The sequence below is a fragment of the Bos indicus x Bos taurus genome, chromosome 15, assembly GCF_003369695.1.
Source record: "Bos indicus x Bos taurus breed Angus x Brahman F1 hybrid chromosome 15, Bos_hybrid_MaternalHap_v2.0, whole genome shotgun sequence".
NCBI classification, from domain to species: domain Eukaryota; kingdom Metazoa; phylum Chordata; class Mammalia; order Artiodactyla; family Bovidae; genus Bos; species Bos indicus x Bos taurus.
The window spans coordinates 41,428,998-41,453,237 of NC_040090.1; the positions used below are offsets into that span (position 1 = coordinate 41,428,998).

Consider the following 24,240-nt stretch of genomic DNA (forward strand, 5'->3'; position numbering starts at 1 on the left):
ACTTTGTAAAATTTAAAGACTCATAAAAATAAGCTATGACTCAAATCCCAGGAAAAGTCAACATTTTGGGAATAAAATGTAATATGTTAAAATTGGATTTTATTTCAGGAATTACAAATATTAAGCTACAAGAGAACCTGTATTTAATGGTATCAACATTTTAAAAATTATGAGTATACTAGACACACCCTAGAAAAAACAGGTAGCTAATACTAGTTTTTGTTATTTCACAGATTAAGATTTAACAAACATTAACTGTATACCTTCTGTGCCAATCATTTCACATAAGATTTTTAATCCTTCTGAGATATATATATATATATATATATATAAACATATATAAAGAAACTGAAGTACAAAGAGGTTAAATAATTTGTTAAAGATCAAAAATTAGTAAATGAGACTAATATGCAAACTCAAACGTACTTTATGGGCTCAAACATTAAAAGCTTTTAACGTGCAATTGCTTTGTTATAAAACAACTTAGAGTATGCCAGTTTTGCCAGTTTTGAGTTGACTGGGAAGCAGGCAGACACTAAAACTCTTGAATATACCATGAATCCATTAAATGCAGTTATTTTGCCAATACTCATGGATACATTTTAGAGTAACTGACCTATGTGAGGGGGCAGCTTAGCTGCTCAAATATGTACTCAAGGGAAAGCTCACATCTCTGAAAGGCAAATAGCTTTTCTCTTTGGAATAGGACCTAGCATAGTGCTGGCATAGTGCTGGCATGTGATAACTGTGAGGAGAATCCTATCATAAAGTCAGACAGAGTGAGTCAATTTACAAACTGAATAAACTTCAAAGGCAAAGTTATAACTGTTACTTGTTTTTCTCCAAGTAGGAAATAATGAGAAAGTCCTAAGATGCACTCGAAGATTTAATCTAATGCTGGAATAAAGGAGATGCTTTCCGACATGTCATGTTTTCAAATTCATACTTTATGTATTTTTCCCCCTTACTTTTAGAAAGAAATTTTAGGTAATTAAAACAAATTTTTTGGATGTGTTTTCCTTCTAAGTTTGGTTCAACTATTTTAAGAAAAGGAAGCATCCTGTAATGATATCATCAGAGCTAAGCCAATTTCTTTTAGAAGCAACAAAAAAATCTGCCAGATGTTGCTATTATGAAACAGTGATCCAGCATTTATAATTCATCTGACACCTGGATATACTGGCGTAAACAATGGCTTTTTATATGATGAGGCAGTTCTAATTTAAGATCAGTGCTTCATCTGTTTTCTTTGTAACTCTATTAGCACTAATGGGCAAGTCTAAGCATACGTCCTTTTGGCATCCAGTGTGTTACAAACGGTTAATAAGCAGTGGACACATTCCACCTGGGAAAGTTTCGCTTGCTGCTGCATAATTTTGCACTTATTTTTTAAAATGTTCTTGGGCCTGGCTCTGTTTTGTGCTCCTGAGAGACTGAGGATAGCACTAATTCGAACTGTCTGGCAAAGGAGAGTCATGTAGAGCGTTAGTGTTCACTTGAAAGGTATTCCAAGAAGGCATTTTCTAATGCCTAAAACCAGTATGTAAGAGATGAGGAAACACTACCATATAATTAAGTCAGCAAGAATCAAAAGCACTATCTGTTAACTACAGTCCCCTGTTTTTGAATGAATATATAATCCCTTTCAGCACAAAATAATCTACTTCACCAAAACTATCACAGCCAAACATTCTTTAAATACTGCAATTAATGTCATATACTCACTTTGCCATGACTTGCCTGCACTCAGGTAATTATGTTAGGGTACTAAGTTGAGGGTTCAGACAAATTTTTAAAAATTTATATTTTAATTGTTTTTTTTTTTAAACATGGTACAACCAGATTTGAAATCATACTAAAGGGTCTTTGGATCCTGTGAAGCACTCACCTGCAAGTAATTGAGCTTTCATTAAGTCAACTTTTGTTTTCAATTTCAGAACTGACTGGTTTATACAGAATATTTGCATTTTAACTCTTGTGTAAAATAAGAAAGTTCCAAAAATTAAACATATGCCCCATGTTACTTTATCTAACTTAACAATACACAGTTTGAGCATCTGCTGTAATGAATTCTAAAGGTAACAGATGTAATTCATACTTCATTTTCGTTTATGTTGAGTTGGTTTGGTTACCCCACGAAAGAGGTACTTGTAGAACACAGGTTACTTTCCAACATGCTTCCGTTCAACTCATCCCACCCCAACAATAAAATACAAGCATTACATTTCAAGTAATTATTATTATACTTGGGACACAATGATATTCCCATCTGTGAGGACAGTGTGTCTTATATGAGAATACTCTATGACTCTGCTTGTGAGTGGATTCTTTTGCTGACGCGAATATTTAGGTATGCAGAGCTCTGCAAGGTGAATGTGGGTGTTTAACACCTTTAATAGTGTGTTTAACTGAAGCCAAGTTCAGACACACAGACACATCCCCTAGCAACTCTCCCTCAAGTAAAGAAAAGGGATTTTTAAAAGGTACAAAGTCGAAAAGGAGGTGGGGAGAAAGGGAGCAGGAGACGGGAGAAGATCAAGAAAATTCTGAAAGATGGAAAATTTAAGAATAGCAGAAAATGACAGAAGATAAGAAGCTATACTAGAATGCCTGTAGGATGAAAATGATTTGAAAAGTGAGAGTTTGCTCTGTAAACCCAAAAAGTCTCAGAAGCCCAAGTGCTATAAAGGGGTAAGTGTTACCCCCTTTATGGGGTTGCTCAGTCGTGTTGGACTCTTTGCTACCCCATGGATTGTAGCTCACGAGGCTCCTTTTTCCACGGAATTCTCCAGGCAAGAATACTGGAGAGAGTTGTCATTCCCTTCTCCAGGAGATCTTCCTGATCCAGGGACTGAACCCGGGTCTCCTGCATTGCAGGCAGATTCTTACTGTCTGAGCCACCAGGAAAGCCCATAAAGGGGTGAAATCGGGGCAAAAAATAAGAACAGTTGTAAGTCTAGAGAGGCAGTGCCAAGACTTCCAGGGTCCTTTCCTACCCCATGAAGTCATGTGACTACCTTCTTGCAGGCAAGAGACTAGAGGTTTGTTGTCTTGAAAAACCAAACTTGGTAAGTTCTGGACTTGGGGACACCTGTGCACAAGTATATTAATGATGAGACTGACAATGTATGGAAAAAGTAAAAACCTGCATACTTCACTGGGATTTCCCTGGGCCTATTTCCTGCCGAACTTCCAGAAAGCAGGCAGCCAGGTTTATAAGATTGCTCTGGGTATCACATTGGCAAGTTTTTCTTTAGAGAAACTAGAGAGCAGTTGTTGTCTTTTTTTAGAACTCCAGTTTACTGACAGGTTGGAGTTACTATTTAAAATATTTTTTTTTCAGGTTCATTGAAGTACACTTTAAATATAGTTAAAATTTTCCTATTTTAAGCATACAGGTTGACTCGTTTTGGTCACACGTTTGTGTAATTGTGGTGGTGTAACCGCCACCACGATGAGGATGCAGAATAGTTCCCTCACCCTCCGAAGCTTGCTCATGCCCTTTGGGAGCTGACTCCCTGCCCTGACCGCCGGTTCCAGGCGACCACCGATCTATTTTTCAACCACTATTTTGCCTTTTGTAGGATATCCTCTAAGCATAAGAGTGTGTAGTCCGTAGTCTTTTTAACCTATTTTTCTCCCTGGTTTTAATGAGAAATAGTTGGTACACATCACTGTAAAGGTTTAAGGCACAGAGCGTGGTTGTCTGACTTACATACATCATGAAATGATCACCACAATGTATTTAGCTCACATCTACCATCTCATACAGAGAAAATAAGAAGAAAACCAAATTCTCCTTGTGATGAGATTTCTCTTTTTTCATGGACCATGCTTTTGACACGTCCATGTTGTATTATTTCATTCCCTTTGCTTGCTGATTAATATTCCACTGTAAGCATATACCAGACTCAGTTCATCTGTTCACCAGCTGATGGATAATGGTTTTTCATGATACCCTTTTATAGTCATACCTATTCTCTTCTCCCCACTATCTCCACACCCTCACAATCAATAATTAATCTCTATAATTTTGTCATTTTTGAAAATGTTATGCTAATGGAATCATAGTGTGTGACCATTTGAGACTGCTTACTCAACATCATGCTCTTGAGATCCATTCATATTGTTGCCTGTTATCAGCAGCTCACCCCTTTTTATTGCTGAGCAGTATTCTGTGGTGTGGATGTACCACAGTCTGTTTAGCCACTTACCTATTTTAAGACATTTCGTCCCCTCTCCCCTGCAATTTCTGGCTATTATAAATAAAACTTCTATAACGATACTTTCATATTTGAGCTGAGTTTCCTATAAAAAGCATGTGTTAGGTCATGTTATGTTTAGACTGTCTCCATTTAATGCAATTATTGATGTGTTAAGGCTGAAGTCTGTCACTTTACGTTTTGTCTTCAGTTCTATATTTTTTTTTCCTTTGTTTATTTTCCTGCCTTATATGGATTACTTGAACATTTTTTAGAATTCCATTTTGACTTATCTATAGTGTTTTTGAGAGTATATCCTTATATAGCTTTTGTAGTGGTTGTTCTAGATATTACACTACATATATTGTTATGGTCAACCGGTGTTGGTATTTTACCAGCTTCAGTGAAGTGTAGAAACCTTACTTGCCTTCACATCCCTTTGTGCTCCTCCATTTCCAGTTGTCTTAACTATTTCCTCTACCTATATTGGGAACATCAAATAGTGTTATAATTTTTGCTTCAAGAATAACTTAGGGAACTCAAGAGAAAAGTATACTGTGTTTCAGTTCAGTTCAGTCACTCAGTCGTGTCCGACTCTTTGCGACCCCATGAATTGCAGCACGCCAGGCCTCCCTGTCCATCACCAACCCCCAGAGTTCACTCAGACTCACATCCATTGAGTCAGTGATGCCATCCAGCCATCTCATTCTTTGTCGTCCCCTTCTCCTCCTGCCCCCAATCCCTCCCAGCATCAGAGTCTTTTCCAGTGAGTCAACTCTTCGCATGAGGTGGCCAAAGCACTGGAGTTTCAGCTTCAGCATCATCCCCTCCAAAGAAATCCCAGGGCTGATCTTCAAAATGGACTGGTTGGATCTCCTTGCAGTCCAAGGGATTCTCAAGAGTCTTCTCCAACACCACAGTTCAAAAGCATCAATTCTTTACCCACATTTTACTTTCTGTTGTTCTTTTTTTCCTTCCTGATATCCCAAGATTCCTTCTTTTATCATTTATTTTCTACTTGAAAAATTTCCTTTAGCAATTTAGGTCAATGATCCATTTCAGGCAAATTTCTGTGAATGATGTAAGAATTCGGGGTTCATAGTTTTCTATACAGATATCCAGTTATTCCATTACCATTTGTTGAAATGTTTCCTTTCCCCATGTCTAAGTTTACAATTATGCTTTGGTGGTGGGGGTAGGGGAGAGCTGTCTTTAGAGTCTTAATCCCTTATTGTGGAAGCAGAAGTTAAATTTACTTATTTTATTTTTAAATATTTATTTGGCTGCATTGGGTCTTAGTTGTGGCCTGTGGGATCTAGTTCCCCAACCAGGGATAGAACCCAGGCCCCCTGCATTGTGAATGCAGAGTTTTAGCCACTGGGCCACCAGGGAAGTCCCTAAACTTACTTATTTTAAACTTTATTTCATGCTGTGAAATCTGAGGATGTAACTTCAACATGTTGGAAAAAAGGAACCATTACAAACTTTCATTTTAGCTGAAAAAAATTAATTTTAGGATAAAAATGTGAAAACAAAAATATGGATATTTTCAAATGCCTATGGATAATATCTTAAAGAAGCTTATAAACAAACGGCCTATTCTCAGTGTAATTCTTATGTAAGAAAAGCTTGATGGGGGAATGCCCTGGTGGCTCAGTGGTTAGTACTCTGCACTGTCAGTGCTGAGGGCCTGGGTTCACCCCTGGTCAGGGGACTAAGATTCCTGCAAGCTGTGTAGTGTGGCCAAAAAAAAAAAAAAAACAACCCCCCAAAACTTGACATGGGTTCAGTTTAATTCTTATTTAAAAAAGTCTGCATGAGTGACTTTACCTGCCACTCCTCTCATTGAAGTATATTTTTAAAAAATATCCTTTTCCATTACGTTTTATCCTGGGAGACTGAATATAGTTTTCTGTGCTATATACGATAGGACTTTGTCATTTATTCATTCTAAATGTCATAGTTTGCACTGACCAATTCCGAACTCTCAATCTACCCTTCTTCCTCCCCACACCTTTCTTGCAACCGCAAGTTTTATTTCTATGACTGAGTCTATTTCTGTCTTGTAGATAAGCTCATTTGTGCCGTATTTCAGATTTCACACATAAGTGACACCACATGGTACCTGTCTTTCTCTTGCTGACATGCTTAGTATAATAATCTCTAGTTGCATCCATGTTGCTGTAAATGGCATTATTTCATTCTTTTTTATGGCTAAGTAGTATTTCATTGTATGTTATGTACCACATCTTTCAGATCAGATCAGTCGCTCAGTCGTGTCCGACTCTTTGCGACCCCATGAATCGCAGCACGCCAGGCCTCCCTGTCCATCACCAACTCCTATCCATTCACATTTAGGTTGTTTCCATGTCCTGGCTATTGTGGATTGTGCTGCTATGAATTTAGGGGTGCATGTATCTTCTTGAATTATAGTTTTGCCCAGGTATATGCCCAGGAGTGGGATTACTGATCATATGCTAATTCTGGTTTTAGGTTTCTGATGAACTTCCACATTGTTTCCACAGTGGCTGCACCAACTTGCACTTCCACCAACAGTGCAGGAAAGTCCCCTTTTCTCCACACCCTCGCCACCATTTGTCATTTGGGGACTTTAATGGTGGCTGGTGTGACGGGTGAAGGTGGTTATCTCATTTCAGTTTTGATTTGCATTTCTCTAATGATTAGCAATGTTGAGCATCTTTTCATGTGCCTACTGGCCATCTGTATATCTTCTTTGAAGAAATATGTCTATTAAGGTCTTCTGCCCATTTTTCCATTGGGCTGTTTATTTTTGTTGTTGAGTCATATGAGCTGTTTGTATATTGTGGAGATTAAACCCTGTTGTTCACATCATTTGCAAATATTTTCTCCCATTCAGTAGGTTGCCCTCCCCCCTGCCTTTTTTTTTTTTATGGTTTCCTTTGCTGTGCAAAAGCTTGTAAGTTTGATTAGGTCGCATTTGTTTATTTTTATTTCTATTGACTTGAGAGACTGACCTAAGAAAACAACAGTACAGTTTATGTCAGAGAATGTTTTATCAATGCTCTCTTCTAGGATTTTTATGGTGTTATGGTTAAATCTTTAAGCCATTTTGAGTTTATTTTTGTGTATGGTATAAGGGTGTGTTCTAACTCCACTGATTTACATGCAGCGTGCTTCCTTTGTCAAAGATTAACTGACGGTAGGTAGGTGTGTGGATTTATTCCTGGGCTCTCTATTCTATTCCATTGATCTATATGTCTGTTTTTGTACCAATATCACAATTTTGATTAATGTAGCTTTGTAGTATTATCTGAAATCTGGGACAGTTAGGCTTCCTACTTTGTCTTTTTCCCCTCAGAATTACTTTGGCAATTCTAGATCTTTTATGATTCCACACAAATTTTAGGATTACTTATTCTAGTTCTGTGAAAAATGTCATGGGTAATTTGATAGGGATTGTATTACTTTTGTAGATTGCTTTGAGTAGTACTGCCATTTAAACAATATTAATTCTTCCAATTCAAGAGCACAGGATATCTTTCTATTTCTGTGAAGCCTCTTTAAATTTCCTTTATTAATATTTTACAGTTCTCAGTGTATAAGTCTTTCATCTCCTTTGTCTGGTTAATTCCTAGTAATTTTTTTTTTAAGGGGGTGCAGTTTAAAAAATTATTTTTTACACTACCTTTCTGATATTTATTGTTAGTGTAAAGAAATACAACCAATTTCTGAATGTTAGTCTTGTATCCTGCTACTTTGCTGAATTTATTAGATCTAGTAGTTTTTGTATGGTGTCTGTAGTGTTTTCTATACATAGTACCACATCATCTGCATATAGTGACAATTTTACCTCTTCCTTTCAATTTGGATACCTTTTATTTTTCTTGTATGATTGCTGTGGCTAGGACTTCCAATACTATGTTGAATAAGAGTGTGAGTGGGCATCCTTGTTCCAGATTTTAGCTTTTCACTGTTGAGTATTATATTGGCTATGGGTTTGTCATAAATAGCTTTTATTATGTTGCGATATGTCCACTGTAACTCACTTCAGTAAAAGTTTTTATCATGAATGGATGTTGAATTTTGCCAAATGGTTTCTCTGCATCTACTGAGATGATCATGTGGTTTTTGATTGTCTTTGTAATGTGATGCGTCACACTGATTTGCATATGTTGAACCATTTTTGTAAGCTTGGGATGAATCTCAAATGAAGAAGGTGTATCATCTTTTTTTCTCTGTGTTGTTGGATCTAGTTTGCTAACATTTGTTGAGAATTTCTACATCTATATTCACCAAAGATATTGGCCTGTAATTTTCTTTTTTAGTGGTATCAGGGTAACTAATGGTGGCTTCATATAATGTCTTTGGGACTGTTCCCTCCTCTTCAAACTTTTGTAAGAGTTTCAGAAGAAATCAGTATAAGTTTTTTGTATATTTGGTAGAATTCACCTGTGAAGCCATCTTGTCCTAGACTTTTGTATGTAGGGAGTTTTTTTTTTTTTAATTACAGGTTCTTTCACTTCTAGTGACCATTCTGTTCAAATTATCTATTTCTTCTTGATTCAATTTTGGTGAGTTTTATGCTTCTAGAGGGCTTCCCTGGTGGGTCTATGGTAAAGAATACAGGAGACACAGGTTTGATCCCTAGGTCAAAAAGATCTCCTGGAGAAGGAAGTGGCAACCCACTTCAGTATTCTTGCCTGGGAAACCCCATGGACAGGGGAGCCTGGTGGGCTACAGTCCATGGGGTTGCAAAATGAGTCAGACAAGACTTAGTGACAAAAAACAACAACAATGTTTCTAGAAGTTGTTCATTTTCTTCTTAGCTTGTCAAATTTGTTGGCATATAATCATTCATAGTATTTGCTTACGGTCTTTGTATTTCTGTGGTATCAGCTGAGATTTCTCCTTCTTCATTTCTTATTTTGTTTTTTTTGAGGGGTTTTCTCTCTTTTTGGTGAGCCAGGCCAGAAGTTTGTCGATTTTGTTTACCCTTTCAAAGAACCAGCACTTGGTTTTATTGATTTTTTTTTCTATTGTGCTTTTTTAATCCCTACATGTTCTTTAAGTGTGAACACCACATTATGAAGACTGTGACTTTAATTGTTAAAGATACACATTTTTATATGCCAAAGACATTAAAAGACAGTCAGTTGCTTCATCTAGTATTCAAGTGAATAAACAGTGATATTATTTCAATGCAGGGGTAAAACTGATTGAGAGTACTTACTGAGACAACACAGACATCCAGTAAGGAGCCTTAAAAACCTTTCAAGTGATTTTTGACAGTATTATATTCAAGTTGGTTGTGAGTAATTCTTTATGACACAGAGCCAATGAAAGTTTCTGTCTGCTTTAAAGATTTTTGTAAAAGAGGATAACAGTATCATATCTGAGCATTCAGAAGATTTTACTAGCAATTGTACTTAGGATATCTGAGATGGTCCTGATGAAGGGTAACGAGGGCCTGAATAAGGCTGAACCAGGTGGTCATTCCAATTTTCATGTATTCATTCGTTGTACTTATGTACTGAGGGTGTACTACACTCCAGAGACTGAAATTATAATTAGATATTAGGGATATGAAGACTAATATGATACAGACCCTGCTCCCAAGAATTCTCAGTAGAAGGCCATATGCATTTATTAATAGATGGATGCTAGTGTATAGATGCTATCAAGGAAGTCTGTAGATGGTTTGTTAGAATACAAAAGAAGAGGCCTCGAAAAGGTTCAAGGATTACCTAGAAAGAATCATGAAATGTAGTGCTGAGAACAGTGCCTGGCATAATAGTAAGTGGTCAAGAAGTATTAGCAATGACTGCAAGGGGGTGGGAGGCAGACAGGGAGGCAGGAAACAGCCTGGTGCACTCGGTTAGCATAGTAAGTGTGAGTTAAGTGTTTCATGAAGAACGTGTATGCCTTCACCTGTCCAGAAGTGAGAAGAGATGCCTGCACATCTCTTGGTCTCAGTTAGGTTTTCTGTTTCACAGACAATGGGCTTCATACTTCTCCTTCATCTATTTGCTGAAAGGAATCCAAATCAAAAGGCTAATATTCCAACAGGAAGCAAATAGATCATTTGCTACAAAGAGTTTAAAAGCATAAGCTCAACCTTGCGGCCAGCTTCTCCAGATGCTGCTCAAATCAATTAAAATTATTCAGTAGGTCTTTAAAAAGCTGTGGAGCAATCAAAAACACAACCTCCAGTGTGTGTGTATGCTGGGAATGGCATCCAGGTGGAGGTGGTGTACAAGTCACTGCTAATGTGTATGGAGTTTGTTTATCGGGTGATAAAACAATCTGAAATTGCTTGTGGTAGTTGTACAAGTCTATGAACATACTAAAAACTACTGAATTATACACTTTAAATAAATTTTTAAAAATATAAAGTGAATTGATAAAGCTGGTGAAGTGATTAATAGAATACAAATCAAAACACAACCATACATAAGATGACCTAGTTCCAAAACTGGTTCCTAAAAATATTTTTACTTTTCCTTTCAATACATACTTGAGGCCAAGGTATTTCAATTTCAAAGAGGTTCACCATTTTGACAAATATGTGTGACATGTCAGAACCCATTCACTGTTGATGAAACACAGATGAAAGCACGAACCTTGTTCTTCCCAGGCCAATTTAGCCACTGGCGCCAACACCTTCAACCTGCAAACTCAGTGCCATCCAGTTCTCAAGCCCAATCCTGAGACGAAGGTAGGAGGGAGCCGAACATGCACATCTCCCTGTTCCACTGGATTTGACTGCATTACATACCTTTGTTTCTGTCTGGGTCTTTGATTAGTGATGATTATGTCACCCAGTGGAACTCAGCCATTGTTTTCAACCCCAGAGGCTTGCCTGGTCAGGCCCGAATTCTTTCTCAAGGGTTAGGCTCTACCTCTCCTAAATTCTCAGGCACGAGGTAGGGTTTTCCCCAGCTGGGAAGATCACGTGTAGGATTTCAAGCCCCACCATCATCTAGAGATTTTTGCTATTCTACACTAGACCAGATCTTCTTAGAGAATAAGCCCAAGTTTGTTCCTCTTCTTGGTAGGTGATAATTTAGAGTGCTGATCCCTTCACTTGGGGCTTCCCTGGTGGCTCAGTGGTAAAGAACCCACCTGCCATGCAGGAGATGTGGGTTTGATCCCCAGGTTGGGAAATCCCTGGAGAAGAAATTGGCAACCCACTCCAGTATTCTTGCCTGGGAAATCCCATGGACGGAGGAGCCTGGAAGGCTATCGTCCATGGGGTTGCAAAAGAGTAGGACATGACTTAGTGACTAAACAAGAATAACCCCTTCACTTGGGATCAAGCTCAACAACCAGCTCAGCTGTCTTAATTTCAGAAACCAACTAGTTTGAACTTCCCTGGCAGTTCAGTGATTAAGAATTCGCCTGCCAATGAATGGGACGTGGGTTTGATCCCTGGTCTGGGAAGATTCCACATGCTTCAGGGTAATGAAGCCTGTGTGCTGCAGCTACTGAGGCCCTAGCACTCTACAACACAGGCTTGCAACACGAGAAGCCACTGCAATGAGAAGGCTGCTCGCCGTAACTAGAGAATAACCCCTGCTTGTTGCAACCAGAGACAGCCTGTGCAGCAATGAAAACCCAGCACAGCCGTAAATAAATAAACAAAAACTAAAAAAGAAGAAACCAACCAGTTCTTTTTCTCTTCCATTTCCAGAAATCTACCGCTGAGATTTCATCAGGTCTATGGCTGAGTCCATGAGTTGTGACATAAAGATGCCTGGCACAGCAATGCAATACTCAATAAATGCTACTTCTGGTCTTTCTTTCGTATCTAGTTGATTTAAACTTGCTCTACTTACCTGGTGTACACAATCTAAGAACTGTAGGAAGACCGGAGTGAAACCACTGCCCTGACAGCTGAGGGTCAAGCTGCTCCGCTGACTGAATTTATGACCAAAAGAGAGCCACTCTTTTTCGACCAGCATCCGGAAGCCTTCAAGCGTCCTATAAAAGGGATCACTGAGTAACTGAACCAGGGAGGTCACCTAGGGCACAAGCAGGTTGGATACTTCATTACTTTCAGTCCTGAAAAGTTCCTGTTGCTAAGACAAAGCACTTCATTTTGATGACCGCTTACTCTACAAGCAAAGTATCTGGATGGCAAATTTGTTCACTAACCTGTCCAGGACAACTAACTGTATTAATTCTGCAAGCTTTCCATTAAAAAGTAAGACTCAAATTCATTTTGGTTACATTTTTCTACAGAGAATTAAGAATTTAATCCTTGTCTGGCCAGTTTGCTGACTGGCTTTTTCCTAGGTTAATCAACAAGGTCAGAGGCTCAATTCAAACCTACACCTTCTGGGAGATGTAGACTAACGTTTTCCTGTGGATCATACTCATACTCATACTTTGGCGTGAGTAAAGAAGGGGCTAACAGAACCAGAGAAAGAACTGAAAAAATGCAAGAAAGATGGTCTGTGAACTACACGGCTGGTCACGCTTGCATGGTACATCTGTGGTGATGCTCTGTGGAGCCTGATGACTTGAGTCAGCGCGCTCAGGCTATGGAGGGCCTAGGAACTCCTGGCACAGAGCTTTTTGATGAATACCAGGTGGTGTTTAACAGAGTACCTTCTCTGCCCATAAACACATTAGTCATTATACAAAAGATTCACCTGCAGAATTTTAAAATAATTCAATTGAAATACAAATATACAACCATCAGAAAATATGGTTTAATAATTTACTTGTGCAGTGATGTCCCAGCCTTCTTCCAAACACACCAAAACTGAGGAACCATTCTCAAGTACTTCTGAAACAACCACAGCCAGCTGCAGTATCCTATGAAGCTAAGAAAAAGGAACAGAGGCCACATTTAGACCAAGTGCTTTCTGAGCACCAAGGACAGACACACCTGCCATCAACCTTAGATAATCAAACAAGTTAGGGATAAAATACTTGATTAGATAATCAAACAAGTTAGGGATAAAATACTTGAAAGAACCATATAAATTTTAAACAATTAAAACTCTTCATCAAAATTAAGATTAAACAATGACACAATTTAAAACAATGTGTTCAAGTGATACATAATGAAATAAATTGAGCTCCTAAGATTCCCCTCAAAGCCGAAGAGCTATTATAATTCTATGGAGTGGCAAAGACAGGTTTTAAGTGGCCCTTGCAATACAGTTATTGGATTTAAAATTTCTTATTATATGATGTAGTATGTTTTATCTCAGAGGGCTGCACAACTTTGTAAATATACTAAAAAGTATTTTTCACTTTTTTCATTTTAACTGAACTGTACACTTGAAAAATTTTAAAAACCTCACACTAGAGAAAATATCCATACCAAAAATCTTAGGAGAAAGAAAAATATTACAGAATATATATAAAATGCATCTCCCTAGAGAAATTATAAAAGATTTTGCTTCTATCAAATGTGAATCGTACACTTAAGTATTTGTACTGTGTATTAAATGAGAAGAAAACTTGCATTTGTGCTCAGCTTTTTGAGGCAAGCCAACTGACTCAAAGTCCCTAATGAACAATTAGGTTGTGAGCAGAGCATATAGATCTCAAAACTAAATGTGTAACATTCTGATTTAAAAAAAATTTTTTTAAGCCTCATGACATAATTTGGAGAATGAATCCAACTTGGAATTTAAACACCCCCACCAACATATTTTAAAGAGCTAGGCTATTTTGGAAACAGGAACAAGGCACGTATCCCCTCCAGGAACAGGAAGCTCCTCACCCAAAAGTTCCTATAACACAACTATTAGCAGGCCTGAATTCTCCTGGGCTTAGTTAGCATTTGCTCTAAGTTAACTTTTAAATTGCCAATATCCCAAGTGGGACAATGTTTTCCATTGTTTTTAGTCACTAATTTCTGATATGGATCCACCATGAAGTAAGGAGCAGAATGCAGAATAGCAGAAACAGATGGATAGGTTCAGTGGTGGGAACATTTTGGGGCTGGGGCTCATAGCTTAGGAACAGAAGGGAGTACTGATTGCTCAGCTTCCATGGCTACTTCAAAGTATCCTGAATTGCCTTAACAGTAATTAACACAGTCTCATACAGATTTATAGCTAAGTATATATGTGGCTGTTTTCCTGGAGTTTAAGTACCTTGAGAATAGTCACTGCCCTGGGTACTTACATCATTTTCTGGCTTTTTTTTTTTCCCCTTTTTAGTCCCATGTACTTTTGGAAACAATCCATTTTCCTCAAGCGAGGAAGGGGGGAAAAAAGAGGTCGGAGACTTGGAGGTTGATGTAGACAAGGGAGAGAGGGGATGTGCACTCCTGTGGGGGGAGAAGGAGTAATGGACAAGCACGAGGGCCCAAAGACAAGGCTGTACTGCAGAGAGGCTCTTGGCCAAATGTCTGCATCAGTGTCTGAAACATGCATGTCATAAATACCGTTCTTTCTGTGGTTTGGAAGACATGTGGGTTATGTGCTGGCATACCTATTTCCTTAATTTCTCGATAGGAGTTCAATTGAAAACATCACAAGACTGACTTAGCTGAGGGAAGGATAAGTGGTTTTTCCTAAACCTTAAGAAGGCTTCAGGGCATCCAGTGTGCCTTTGATGGGCTGTTTGGGGGATGAATCCAAAATCCAGAGAGATGGAACAGGTAGAGACAAAAAGAAAGTGAGAAAGGAAAAGGCCCTTGGAGCCACATAGAAGTCACGTTCTGTCCTGGATTATCACCATTGACAATGACAGACCAGAAGCCTTATAAATACATGTTGATTATATTTGTTACGTATCAAAAAGTTTCCACCTAAAAATAATCTTTCTTAGCATCCTATGGAGACCAAATTTCAGTAACAGAGAAAAACCCAGGATGAAGAATTCCAGCCCTGCACCTCCTGCATCACGTGGTGCCCTGGCACTGAAAGGCCTTTACAGATGACACACGAGAAGGGGAGAGAGTGTCAGGGAGTGGGGAATACAATATCCTTTTCCTCAAATATCAATTTTGTATATCCCCTTGGGACTCTCTTTCCTTGAGTTAGAAAACAAGCTGCTCCAAATATTACCTGTGGGAACCACTCAGAGTCTCCCAGGGCTCTTAGGAAGGTCACTTCTGAGTCAGTAGGGATGGCACTTGGAACACAAGCCCTCATCAGCTTTTTGAAACTGGCTTTCACTTGTCGGATGTCATGATACTCAACAGGAACAAACTCACAATTTAAAGCAAATTCTAACTTGAAGTTCTGTGGATGAAGATGCAGAGAATTAAGCAGATGAAGTGTAACAGGTAAAAGAACAATGTTCTCAACAGGGAAATACTTAATAATATATAGTCAGTTGAGGCCAAGGAGCTGCAGGGGCTGCAATGGGTCAAGAAGGTCAATCTTATGTGGCTAATGCGTCAGTATTGCTGGAAAGAGATATTCAGTAAGATGTAGTGGTTTGACTTGACTTCTCACTCTGAAACTTGAAGAGGCTACTTGTAGACTGGAATTTATTTGCTGGAGCTTATAGCACCAAATAGAAGTCACTTAAAAAACCATGAGGACTTCCCTGGTGGCTCAGACGGTAAAGTGTCTGCCTACAATGTGGGAGACCCGGGTTTGATCCCTGGGTCAGGAAGATCCTCTGGAGAAGGAAATGGCAACCCACTCCAGTACTCTTGCCTGGAAAATCCCATGGACAGGGAGGGGTGACAAGCTACAGTCCACGGGGTCGCAAAGAGTCGAACACAACTGAGTGACTTTCACTTTCTTATAAGGCCATGAACCTGGAAGTCTAAAGAGGAACCAATGATGCATGACTAATCCCAAACTGTAAACTAAATCTCCCTAAGATGTGCATTACAATTAAAAGGTAATATGCTATTGAGGCTCCAAAGCTCTACAACTTAAAGTTTATAGACATACACATTTGTTTCTTATTATGCAAGTACAACACAGCCACTGTGAAAACGAAAAAACAGAGATAAACATGGAGAAGGAAATAGAACTCACTGTCTCACTGTCCTAAGACTACTAATATTGTAGTTATTCTTTTAAAGCCAATAATAAAAAAAATGATATACAGTAAAACGAGAGGCTTTGTTGATTTCTAACTTTTGGACAATTTTTCCCACTCAATATGACATATATTTCAATCTATATTTATTTGAGTACTTTTACTCAAACAAAAATTCATATGGAATTTTTGTACTTTTAATCCACATGGAGTTTTTCCAGGTGAGTTTTCAATATTAACTAAAGAACGCTAAATTGATGGCTCACTGTAATAGTTTATTCTGATAATCTAGTTGCCTACTTCTGAAGATTTAAAAGTTCTCCAGCTTCTTATGGCAAAGAATGAATGAATTTTCTCATGTTCTTTTCACTTTCTTCATATCCTGCCCAAATTACTCGAAACTGGATCATCTGTTTTCTGAAGACTGACTATACAATAACGTGAATGTGATTAGCACCACTAAAGTGTGTATGTATGTTAAGACAGTAAGTTTTATGTTATTTGTACTTTATCACAACTAAGCAAAATTGCTGCCAAAGATTACATATAGGGTCCATTTCATGTTTTATACTGGTTAGAGTGTTTTTAAAAGGCCTATAAAAGTTTCCAAATAAAAAGCAAAAATTCCCAAGTTTTTTTTTTTTCCTTTAAAGAGCATTTCCAACATATATTAAGAAAAAAAGTTTCTTTGTCTTAGTAATTCCATGTTTAGGGAGCTACCCTAAAGAAATAATCTAAAATGTAGGAAAAATCCTCTAGTGGATTGTATTGTATCTCAATAAAAAAAAAAATAAAAAAGCTGTATGCTACTGTGATTTTACATATAGATGATAAAGAAAAACAGAAAGGAACTCTTGTTCTCATACTGCTAGATTCTTTATCTCAAGTCATAACATGTTTCGATGTTGTATAATATAATAGACTTCATAATTATTTCAATCATTGGATAATTTTCCAAATTGTTGGATATTTTGGATTTATCATCTATGTGTAAAAATTTCAGTCACATTGTCAAGTTTTTTTAACCTTTTTGCTTTACTTTAAAAGTTATATACAATTCAAAACATTTATTATAATCCAGATATATTTACCAAGATATTTGAACATTTATATTCCTGAGTAAGTTCCCTGTGCTGTATGGCAGGTCTTTTTTTGTTATCTATTTTTTAAACTTTTTATTGAAGTATACTAAATTGATTTACAATGGTGTGTTATATAAAGTACAAAAAAACAACTTCTAATACATAAAAAATAGTTTATTTTTCAGGACAACTAGATTCTTTTCTATTTCCCATCTACACTTGAGGCAGGTATACTTACCTTAAGAGGCTTCCCTGGTGGCTCAGACCAGGGAAGATTAAATAATTAAATAATCTGCCTGCGATGCAGGAGACCCAGGTTTGATCCTTGGAGAAGGAAGGGAATGGCAACCCACTCCAGTATTCTTACTTGAAGAATTCCAAAGAGAGAGGAGCCTGGCGGGCTATAGTCCATGGGGTCACAAAGAGTTGGACATGACTGACAGAATAACACTTTCATACTTACCTTATAAAGCAGGAGTTATCAACCATAGTGTTGAGACACACTGTTAGATTATAAGGAATTTGTCACCAAGATATTAAAAGTATATGAATTAAAAATGGTAAATAAAGCCAATTCCAGATTATTTAGAGTAAGTCACTCTCACTTATTGGTTTCCTGTGTTTGCTTTTGCTGGGAGAAGAAGGTGTGGAGCTGTAACCAGGCAGCACTGTGCTGCCTAGACTGAGGCACACATCAAACGCATGCACCCAGTCTACAGACGGAGTTCAATAAAAACACGTGAATGGAACACACGAAAATGCTCATAACTAATGTGCCATAAATTATGTTTGGGATTATGGAATTATGCTTTTTAAATATAATATTGTATTGATGAAAGAGAGAAGGGAGGGAAGAAAGGAAGGGTCTATTTGGCCAGTCTTTCTTACTTGTATATGCCTGATCACACAGCTTATCTGAAGACTGATGTGCAAAGGGAATGGTAGAGATGTGCATTCAGGAGACAAACTTTGGGGAGTGACTCAGATCATAAATAAATAAGCGGTGTGCTTAAGTGTGAGAAGTCTGTGCTCTGGGAAAGACACTGGTGCCAAAGAGGCTGTGCAGGCCTCCCTGGGCTACTGTTGAAAAGTGTCCCAGTTATTTTCTGGACATAAGATTACCTGCTGTATCAGAAGACACATGTGCATATTTAAAAACTGAGCGTTACCCAGCAGTTTCATTCTACCCTAAAGCCTGGAGACTAAGTGACTACGGCAGTCCAGGCAGCGGGAGAAGTGCCAGCCAGATTGCCACAGAGGAGCTGACTCAGGCTCTGGCGTCCTTTGGACCAAGCCTGAGGGATCCTACTCGCAGCCTCCATTCTTCAGTTCAACTGAAGGTCTGCCTAGATTGTCCAGTGCTCACTGCAGCCCTGGACTAAACTTGAGAGGATTTCTTAATTAACAAGCACTTTTTTATTTCCCACACACCTGTCAGTAATGATGAAATTTATTTTGTAATGTGTGAATTGCAAAACATTAAATCCAGAAGAATTAATGTTGCTTTTGGAGATGGAGACTGTCTTTACAATTTAGAGGACTTGAGCACAGTGAAGCTCTTTAGCATAATAACTGAAAAGTAAGAATAAAGTTGATTAGCAGCTAATTAATATTTTACATTTTCTGACATGTCTTAGAGGACATGTGTCTCTGTATATAGCCTTGAGGAATCTTAAAAAATGTAACCTAAGAAGTACAACCTTGGCCTTCCCTTGCTTCCATATGCAGTGCCATACTCCTCTTTCCACTCTTCTTCCTTCCTATGCTTTATCAATAGGTTTACGAAGAATAGAAACATCTGTTTTGCCATGGGCACAGATTCTGGAAGCTGAACTGACAGAGTGGAAAACCACAGCCTGAATAGACTTCTTTCTTCTTTTTTTAAATGTATACTCCCTAATAGTCTTGATGTTTACGCTGATTTTCAAAATGATTATGTACTACAAGTTCTTTACCCATTAACAATAAAGAATATAATAATAATTAATAAATAAAGAATAATTAACAATAAAGAATATTACTCAGCCACTAAAAGGAACAAAATTGGGTCATTTGTAGTGATGTGGATGAACCCAGCCTCTGTCATACAGTGCGAAGTAAGTCAGAAAGAGTAAAATATTGTATATTAATGCATATATATCCATCTAGAAAATGTTTCTGAAGAACCTGTTTGCAGGACAGGAATAGAGACACAGACATAGAGAATGGGCTTGTGGACACAGAGGGGAAGGAGAAGGAGGATGAATTGAGAGAGGAGGATCGACATATATATACTACCACGTGAAAAACAGCTAGCTAGCGGGAAGCTGTGTGTAATGGGGACATCAGCGTGGTGCTCTATGGTGACCTAGAGGGGCGGAGGGAGGCTCAAGAGGGAAAGAATATGTATATGCTTATATCTGATTCATGGTGTTGTACAGCAGAAACTAACTCAACATTGTAAAGCAATTATCCTCCAATTAAAAATATCCTATGATAAACCATAATGGAAAAGAATATTAAAAAAAGAATATATATATGTATGTGCTGAGCTTAGTGGCTCAGTCATGTTTGACTCTTTATGACCCTGTGGACTGTAGCCTGCCAGGCTCCACTGTCCATAGGGCTTCTCCAGGCAAGAATACTGCAGTGGGTTGCCATGCCCTCCAGGGGATCCTCCCAACCTAGGGATTGAACCTGGGTCTCCTGCATTGCAGGTGGATTCTATATCATCTGAGTCACCAGGGAAGCCCCAAGCAATTATCCTCCAATTTAAAAAAGTATCTTATGATAAACCATAATGGAAAAGAATATTAAAAAAAGAATGTATACATTATGTGTAACCAGATTACTTTGCTGTAAAATAGGAGTTAACAACATTGTAATCAACTATACTTCAATAAAAGAAAAAAAAAATGATTATAAACACTTTTTTCACGGGTAAAATATGCATGTGTGTATATGCATATGTATCTCCTACTTAAGTACAGGCAGACATACATATGTAAACATATTCATGAGCTAATTTTTTTGAGATTATTAACTCTAGGTTAAGAATCCAAGCTGGAAAAAAAAAATTCTAGGAAAATTGGTTTATGAAATGAGTTTTAGAAGCTGCCTTCCTGTATCCATGAAGTTTCTAAGTGAGAAAAAGAAATCTTACCCTTAGCTGTGACTTCTCACCAAATATGTAAAGGGTTGCTTGACGTTTCAAGAGCTGGTTTTGCAGGTAAGTGCTGTTACTGAAGGAGGTCGAGTGATCCTTGCCTGCCAGCCGGGCGCCAACATCAATGAAGGATGTTGGAGAGCTGATCAGGCGAGTGCTAGAGCGAAGACTTGCCCAAACACCTTCACAAAAGTCAAAACAGTTGAGTGAGATAATCTGATGTGAGAATGCCATTGGATAGGGAAAAAGATGCATGCTCTGCGGGTACGGTTTTAGAGGTAATAGCAAATTAATTCATCTAAGTAATCACATTTCATATTGGTCATCTGCATCATATAAGCATTATTCAACACAGCATTTCAAAAATCATTTGGCTCAGAGGAATCTAAGAAATCACCCAAGTCAATTCTATTTTTGCATACTGATGTAAATTCAGTATTTACATACTGAGATCATAAATAGAGTACACTGACTCTAGGAAAAAAAAATGTGGGCAGGAGGCAATAATGATGCCTAGGGAAGAGAATATGGAAGTAAATTCCTCATGGCTTCAAGAAAGAAGTAAGAAACATTCTTCTGCTTTAGTCAGTTCAGTAAGAATTCCACATTAAGAAATAAATCAGAGCTTTACTAAACCCACTAAAATTTGAGGCTGGATTTAGAATTAATATTTGCACATCATGCCAAAATGATGTAATTTTAAGTCAGTAAAGATTATATTTTTATCTTTTTTTTCCCCAGTATCCAGGAAAAACAGTGAAAAGTTATAAATTTAGTAATGTGCATTTCACTCTTAGGAGGCTTTATTTAAGAGGGACAGTTTTAAATAAAGGGGCAGATGTCTTCAAGGGAAAGATGAAGCTAAGCTATAGGAAGAATCTCGTAAGTTGACCTTAATTAATTAGAAAAATCAAGCATTTTATATGCAAGTTAGACTATCAAATATTAAATATTTAAACACAAAGGGATATAATATAGCTCGAATTTTACAGAGGTCCTTAGAAATGCCCATAGACTGTGGTGTCAGGCTGGTGATGGAGTCACAGGGGTACACAGCACTGCTACTGCTTCCCTAAAGAGCTTTCTTTAGATTTGGAAAGGCTCTTTGAGAAGCTTTAATCTTTGACAAATATTAAATCAAGCCATGTTTCTAGGTGACCAGAAGTCACCATGATAATGTCACATCTGTTTCTCTCTTTATAAGCATCTATAGGGTCAGAAAGACCAGTTCTCAAGAAAAGGTTTCATAATTTCTGCTTAATATGGATGAACCTATTACAACCTATAAGGTTTCTTAGATACTATGGCAAGTGTTAATTTTTTTGTAAATGAAGTCACAGAGGAAATTCAGAATGTGAATGAGAATAAAGAATACAATTTGACAAACGAATGTGAAAAAAGTCACTTGTAACACATATGCCTTCATATGAAGATGGTTAAAAACAGTGAAACATCATGACAAATAATACAGTACCTTGATTATGGACTCTTCCCTTAGCTGAAGATTTGGGATTGGACTGAGTAAAACATTTATCTCTGTACCCATGCACTGGTAGGTAAGATTAAAGAAGGAAGGAGGAATGAAATGTACATAGCAGCAAACATCAGAGCAAATTGCATAAGAGAAGAACAGGTTAATTTTAAAAATTAAATTAACAATAGGGAAAATGTAAATATAATAAAAGCAGAAGATTTGATTAACAAATAAAAAGCTTATTTGATTAACAAATAAACAGTCACACAAAAAGATGAACTGAGTGTCTGTTAAATGAAATTTCAGCACTTGTTTATAAATATTATAAGCACAATGAAATGGACAGCACAGCAAAGAGTGCCACTAAAAAATTATACCAAATGGAATAAGCTTTGAGAGGTTGTCCCTTGGTGAGAAACAAATTTTTATAATAAAATTAAGGAATTTGGGGAGGGGGTGAATGTTAGGAATACATTGGTCCTGGTACTTAATGAGGCTGACTGATTTGCAAATAAGATTTGCTATATAACACGTTTATTCTTTGAGCAAGGGCATCATATGAGGAATGAAGCTCTACCAACCATTTGGAATAACAAAGGGCATGTTTTCGCAGTAGAGCAGTAAGCATTGCCACACTATCTTCTTTTTTCTCTTTTCACTTGGAAATTCCATTTATTTTCCATAAGCCGATAGTTATGCACAGCAAAAACTTATGATCCTGTGACAATACCCAATGCCACAAAAAATATAGCTTGTGATGGCTGACGTAATGGCTTCTCCTAAAATCCCTACTTGCACCAAAATGACAGGTAGTATCAAAGATAATACTTTTGTAATTTGAGTAATTTTTTTTTCTGACAGAAAGTGCTTTGTGACTGTGGCAAACTTAACCTGGTAATAACAAACACGGTGAGAAGTCAGTCACAGTTACATTCTTTCCTGAGCAAAAGAACTGCTCAAGTCACTTAAGGAAAAGGATTCTGTTCTTATTAAGGATTGAAAACATCAATGGCAGGATAATTAAGCTATCTATTTCAAAACTGCATAAAATATGACATAATTTGATAAAAGTCATCAGACATGATCTTTCATTTCTGCCTCACTCCTTTGGAAACAGGAAACAAAGGGCACTGATGCTTTCAGTAGCCAGAAGAAGTCAGAAAGCTCAGGCTGCAGAGGTGCTGGCTGATGGTACACAGAAAATGCTACTACAAGACAGAACAAAGAGCTGAAAAAGGCACAGGGCTCCCAGAAAGGAGCCTGCCAGTCTCCTTTCTGTCAAGGCTCTGAGCTTTCGTACTGAAATACAGATCAGTAAATGCTTGCTTACAGTGACGCCTGAGTGCTTGGGTCCCTGATTTTGAGATATTGTTCTCTAAATATATCATTTTCTTACGCTAGTCCCTCAGCCTAGAATGACCTCTCCCATTTCTTTGCCTGACAAACTCCTTATTCCTTAAGATCCAGGAACAATGTAAACTCTGAAAACCATTCCTGACTGTCCCTAGAGTCGTAGAGAGTTCTATTTGAACTCTGATCCCATAGCACACTGTGATTATTTGCACATCTTATTTTACTGATTGTGTGTTACAAAGGGCAGAGACCTAATCACATTTAGTCTTTGCTGTTGCTGGCTGTGCCATGCGTCTTGCGGGATCTTAGTTCCCCAATCAGGGATTGAACCTGGGCTCTCAGCAGTGGAAGCACAGAGTCCCAGCCACTGGACTGTCAGGGAATTCCCCACAAATAGTCTTATCTCCATGCCGAGAGCCCGAAATGTAGGTACTGCAAACATTTGCTGATTACTTTCTTTTTGAAAATTGATACATGTGAGCTGTTGTGGTTTTCTACTATATCCTGAACTCAGTTATTTGCCCTGAAAGAATAAAAGGGGTATTAAATTGTAAAATAATGAAGTATTTTCTCAAACAGAGCCTCATTAATGAAAAACTGCCATGTATTTATCGCTGAGCAGACAGTCAGCAATGAGAAAACAGCCTGCACTGCCATGGGGCCAGCGCGGGGCTTAGACAACTGCAGTCCACGTGGCGGTCGTGTCACCCCAAGGTGTGACGCTGCTTCACTGCTGGTGAGGCCCACTTATCGTCCTAAGGGATTTTCAGGTGTCAAATACGTGTCCTGAGCATGTTAACACCAACCTGGAGGTGTGTGTTTCCAAACTGCAGAGTCCTCCTTAGTGGTTTTTGAAATGATTTTAGAAGGTCAAACTGTATTTTTAAAGAAGTGAAACAGATTAGAACAGAAAAAAGGTATGTGCGCTGCTTGTGGTATATAGATGAATATTGTTTTGTGAAACTTTCATTATAGTCTATATACATCTTGCATACATATACAAAGGTATATGTATACATACGGTAAGAAATACAT

General features: G+C 37.9%; 1 protein-coding gene and 1 long non-coding RNA gene across 6 annotated transcripts in view; one reads left to right on the top strand and one right to left on the bottom strand.

Annotated features, from left to right (window-relative positions):
* Positions 1 to 11,990, top strand: part of LOC113905669 — a 57,823-nt gene extending 45,833 nt beyond the window's left edge. For both annotated transcript variants that reach the window (XR_003514701.1, XR_003514700.1), the window contains exon 2: positions 11,875 to 11,990. This is a non-coding gene — a long non-coding RNA (uncharacterized LOC113905669). The remainder of the gene's footprint in view (positions 1 to 11,874) is intronic.
* SBF2 (SET binding factor 2) overlaps positions 1 to 24,240 on the bottom strand; it is a 496,673-nt gene that overhangs the window by 21,750 nt on the left and 450,683 nt on the right. For 2 of the 4 annotated variants that reach the window (XM_027563254.1, XM_027563252.1), the window contains 5 exons: positions 21,853 to 21,927; positions 20,376 to 20,560; positions 15,218 to 15,394; positions 12,911 to 13,012; positions 12,020 to 12,205 (listed from right to left, as the gene is read on the bottom strand). In XM_027563254.1, coding sequence (XP_027419055.1) covers positions 12,020 to 12,205; positions 12,911 to 13,012; positions 15,218 to 15,394; positions 20,376 to 20,560; positions 21,853 to 21,927 — 725 coding nt within the window. The remainder of the gene's footprint in view (positions 1 to 12,019; positions 12,206 to 12,910; positions 13,013 to 15,217; positions 15,395 to 20,375; positions 20,561 to 21,852; positions 21,928 to 24,240) is intronic. The other 2 variants (XM_027563255.1, XM_027563253.1) reach the window with 1 other exon arrangement.